Below are 5314 nucleotides of genomic sequence, written 5' to 3' on the forward strand. Positions count from 1 at the left end.
ACTGCTGTATTTATGGACAGAGACAGGTTCTGGTGCTGTATGTATGTTATAAGCTTGGTTCTGCTGGTTTTTTTTCTGTTATGAGCTTGGTTCTGCTGCTGCATAAATGTACTGAGCCTGGTTCTGGTGCTAAATTAATGTTTTAAGCTTAGCTTCATTGCTGTATTGATATAAGCTTGGTTCTTCTGCTGTATTTGTGTTATGAGCTTGGTGCTGTGCAGATTTATGTACTGAGCTTGGTGTTTGTATGCTGCTATCATGCTGGTTTCTGCACAAGAAAACAGGCAGCCTGTATTTCATTAGTGCTATATATATATATATATATATATATATATATATATATATATATATATATATATATATATATTAGAGATGAGCGAACGTACTCGTAATGAGTACTTACGCACCCGAGTACCGCCATTTTCGAGTACTTCAGTACTCGCGCGTAAAGATTCGGGGGGCGCTGGGGGGCGGGGAGAGGCGCGGCGGTGCGGGGGGTAGCAGCGGGGAACAGGAGGGAGCCCTCTCTCTCTCCCTCTCCCCCCCACTCCCCGCCGCAACCCCCCGCGCCGCCACGGCGCCCCCCGAATATTTTCGCCCAAGTACGGAAGTACTCGAAAATCGCGGTACTCGGGCGAAAAAGGGGCGGGGCCGAGCACGTTCGCTCATCTCTTATATATATATATATATATATATATATATATATCTTTTTTCTTCTTGGGAGGGTGGGGCGCCAAGAAACATTCCACACAGGGTGCCATCTACCCTAAAACTGGCACTGGGTAACAGAATTTATGGAAGGGGCAAGTTGGCTATAGCCCCACCTCTAAGGGAGTTTTGCTAAATATATGCCCTCCCTCCCTATAGGTAGGTACGGCGTGGACTAGTTCAATCTATATACAGATTTGTCTTAAAATGTGTGATATTCTGTAGAAAACAAGCAGGATGAATGATGTTTCTGGCTGCAGTGGTGGAATGTACATTAAATCACGGGCCATGGCCTTATTTTCAATTCGGGAGCATCAGCAGCTACAATGTATCCAGTTGCTTTGTTGTCTCAATTTGTAAATGTTCTCCAAATCATTGCAAAACTCTGACCAGCTGTTTGGTAAACATAAACCTCTCACCTGCCGTGCAGATATACCGCTCGCTTATATAATGTGTTACGTAACATATTGCACATTGTAAAAACAAAAGGTCAAACCTGCCGCTCGTTGTTGTATATAACATACACAAAGTAACAAAATACTCTGAGGCTTATTAAATAACATAAAATATACTGTACACAGTAATCATCAGGGTGCCGAGGTTGTGTTTGCACCCGGGGCCAAAGCCCCTCTGCTCCCAATGAGGGGGCCAGTGGTATAAAACACATGTGATACTTGGGGGCCCTTTAACCCATCTTACATTGGGGCCCCAGAAGTTCGTGTTACGCCTCTAACCCTTAGCCATTTGCATTTATTTTCTAAGCTGCTATGGGTGCGTAGTGCTATTCTGAGCCAGGGTGATATGTTTTCATCGCGCCCTTATGGCTTGTATACTATAATACTGCACTTTATTTCTCGTACTAGAGCAAGCGTAGAAAATTGAAGGAAGATAAAGAATGGGTTGTATAACGTAGTAAAGAAATATGGATTCTGCGACCTTCAGTAAAAGACACAATTACAGCCGTCATAGAAGTGGATGATGTCTCGCTCCATTGTGTGGGAGATCTCTTTACTGAGCTGGCACCGACGATGACGGTAAATCACCGCCGCTCCATCTGTTTATCTCAGGCACGTAAAACAACACGGCACGTTTTTGAATAACCTGTGATATTCTTCTTGTATCTGCAAAAGAAAGGTGATATTTTACTTGTAACAGAGGTCCGCCTGCTGGTAAACTGCCCACGGTAGGATGTATAGAGACTGGACTACAGGAAGCACTATGACTTATTATACAATACAACATACAGCAGTATTGCCCTCCCCCCCCCCCCCCCCACCATTACCAATCCTGTGCTGTCAGGTGATGTGTGAGCATTGGGTATAATGGGGAGGATCACACAGACATATCCCAGTACAGAAGCCATCAGATGCCACCAGGTGTAGAGCTGACAACGGGGTCTGGTGGTGGGATGTCACCAGGTGTAGAGCTGACAATGACGTCTGGTGGTGGGATGTCACCAGGTGTAGAGCTGAAAATGGGGTCTGGTGGGGGGAAGTCACCAGGTGTAGAGCTGACAACGGGGTCTGGTGGTGGGATGTCACCTGGTGTAGAGCTGACAATGAGGTCCGGTGGGCGAAAGTCACCAGGTGTAGAACTGACAACGGGGTCTGGTGGGGGGGAAGTCACCAGGTGTAGAGCTGACAACGGGGTCTGGTGGTGGGATGTCACCAGGTGTAGAGCTGACAATGAGGTCCGGTGGGGGAAAGTCACCAGGTGTAGAACTGACCACGGGGTCTGGTGGTGGGATGTCACCAGGTGTAGAGCTGACAACGGGGTCTGGTGGTGGGATGTCACCAGGTGTAGAGCTGACAATGAGGTCCGGTGGGGGAAAGTCACCAGGTGTAGAACTGACAACGGGGTCTGGTGGTGGGATGTCACCAGGTGTAGAGCTGACAATGAGGTCCGGTGGGGGAAAGTCACCAGGTGTAGAACTGACAACGGGGTCTGGTGGTGGGATGTCACCAGGTGTAGAGCTGACAACGGGGTCTGGTGGTGGGATGTCACTGGGTGTAGAGCTGACAACGGGGTCTGGTGGGGGGAAGTCACCAGGTGTAGAGCTGACAACGGGGTCTGTTGGGGATGTCACCAGGTGTAGAGCTGACAATGGGATCTGGTAGTGGGATGTCACCAACCAACCAGTAAGGGACATTGCAGCACTCCTGGACCTTCCAAAGTCCACTGCTGGCCATGTTATTGGGGGATGTAAGCCATCCGGTGTGTGCGGTGTCCTCACGTTCAGGGAGACCCCGTAAACTGACAGAACATAGACAAAAAAGCCTTGTACAAGCTGTGAAGGTATCACACATATCATCTGCCCTCGCTCAGGAGATCTCACTGGCCATTGGAACACCCATTAGTACCAGAACCACCTGTAGGAAACTGCCTTTGAAGGGTTACCATGGACAAGTGGCTGCATACAACATCACAGCAGTGAATGCACAGCGGTGCCTAAGATGAGGCTTGGAAGTAGGTGTCTTGGACAGCTTTGGACCAGGACTAGGGCCATTGGTTATAGTGAAGCCCACCCTCACCACCAATGGGTACCAAGACATTCCAGATAATGTGGCATCACCTCTCCTGTGGTAATACTTTGGTACAGCTCCATGTCAATACCAACATGACCGAGCATCACGTCATACAGTATGCAGTGTTGAGGTTTGTTCTGAGGAGTGGAACGTCTGCAAACTTCATTGGCCGGCCCAAAGTCCGGATCCCAATCCCATCGAGCATCTTTGGGACAAAATAGAATGGCATATCCATGCATGTCCAACACGCCCATCATCCCCCGCATCACTATCTAAAGCTCTATTCGAGGAATGGGGGAAAATCCCTCCTCACATCTATGAGAATTTGATGATAAGTGGCTGCGGAGGGTTACTGCAGTACTAGAACTAAGAGGCCCCATAACAAAACTTCAATCCATCATAACCACCTACAGCATGTTTGGAATGTAAAAAGACTTTGATTATTATGGTCTTCGCTTTATGCCACCCTAATGTGCATGGATGATGCGCACAGTGATGTCATAGTACAGAGGCGTCACAAGTTGTGGTCATGCTCTGTGTAGGGGAGGGGAAAGAGGTGAACTAAGACAATCTCCTAATGACTGCAATGGAAGAGTGTTGTCGGCATGCTCTGTGAGCTGCGCAGGTAGGAGAGGAGGTGAGCTATGACCATCACGCATTGACTTCTATTGGAAAGTGTTGTCAGCATCCTCCGTTACCTATGCAGGGAGGGAGAGGAAGTGAACTGTGACCCTCACCTCATATAAATGGTAGTGTTATATCTATCTATCTATCTATCTATCTATCTATCTATCTATCTATCTATCTATCTATCTCCTATATGTCCCATATCTATCTATCTATCTATCTATCTATCTATCTATCTACCCATCTCATATCTATCTATCTATCTATCTACCCATCTCATATCTATCTATCTATCTATCTATCTATCTATCTCATATCTCTCATATCTATCTATCTATCTATCTATCTCATATCTATCTATCTATCTATCTCATATCTATCTATCTATCTATCTCATATCTATCTATCTCATATCTATCTATCTATCTATCTATCTATCTATCTATCTATCTATCTAACTATCTATCTATCTCATATCTATCTATCTATCTATCTCATATCTATCTATCTATCTATCTATCTCATATCTATCTATCTATCTCATATCTATCTATCTATCTATCTATCTATCTATCTATCTATCTATCTATCTATCTATCTATCTATCTAATCTATCTATCTATCTACCTATCTATATGTCACCCCTTGTTGTAACCCTACCTGTGATGATAATGAGAAGACGGATGAGAAGTTCTCTATAGAGATAATTAAGTTAGTAAATTTAGAGCATAGCAGTAACACACACAGAGATGTCAGATTATAGGGACAGTGTCTGGAATGATGTCACAGTAGCGGGACAATGGGCATAGTGATGCCTCAGTACAAACATACTGCACACTGTGATATCACAATAGTTGCATATGGTGTACAGTGATGTCACAATATAGGGTTACTGCACACAGTGAAGTCACACTACAGGCATAATGTGCATATTGATGTCATAGTACAGTAAGAATGCACACAGTGATGTCATAGTACAGTGATAATGCACACAGTGATGTCATGGTACAGTGATAATGCACACAGTGATGTCATGGTACAGTGATAATACACACAGTGATGGCATGGTACAGTGATAATGCACACAGTGATGTCATAGTACAGTGATAATGCACACAGTGATGTCATGGTACAGTGATAATGCACACAGTGATGTCATAGTACAGTGATAATGCACACAGTGATGTCATGGTACAGTGATAATGCACACAGTGATGTCATGGTACAGTGATAATGCACACAGTGATGTCATGGTACAGTGATAATGCACACAGTGATGTCATGGTACAGTGATAATACACACAGTGATGGCATGGTACAGTGATAATACACACAGTGATGGCATGGTACATCACTGAGATAAATAGGTAATGAAGTTAGAGCACAGAAATAATGTGCACACAGATGTTGCATTAGGGAAATAACGTGCAAGGTGGTCTGACGGAACGGTGATA

At 45.0% G+C, this 5314-nt stretch overlaps 1 protein-coding gene across 1 annotated transcript in view; it reads right to left on the reverse strand.

Annotated features, from left to right (window-relative positions):
• Nucleotides 1–655: 655 nt before the first annotated feature.
• Nucleotides 656–5314, reverse strand: part of ADGRL4 (adhesion G protein-coupled receptor L4) — a 160053-nt gene continuing 155394 nt past the window's right edge. Inside the window, exon 16 of the mRNA XM_066597834.1 lies at nucleotides 656–1829. Within this exon, the coding sequence (XP_066453931.1) occupies nucleotides 1767–1829 (63 nt within the window). The 3' untranslated portion in view covers nucleotides 656–1766. The remainder of the gene's footprint in view (nucleotides 1830–5314) is intronic.

This window comes from Eleutherodactylus coqui, chromosome 3 (genome assembly GCF_035609145.1).
Source record: "Eleutherodactylus coqui strain aEleCoq1 chromosome 3, aEleCoq1.hap1, whole genome shotgun sequence".
NCBI lineage: Eukaryota > Metazoa > Chordata > Amphibia > Anura > Eleutherodactylidae > Eleutherodactylus > Eleutherodactylus coqui.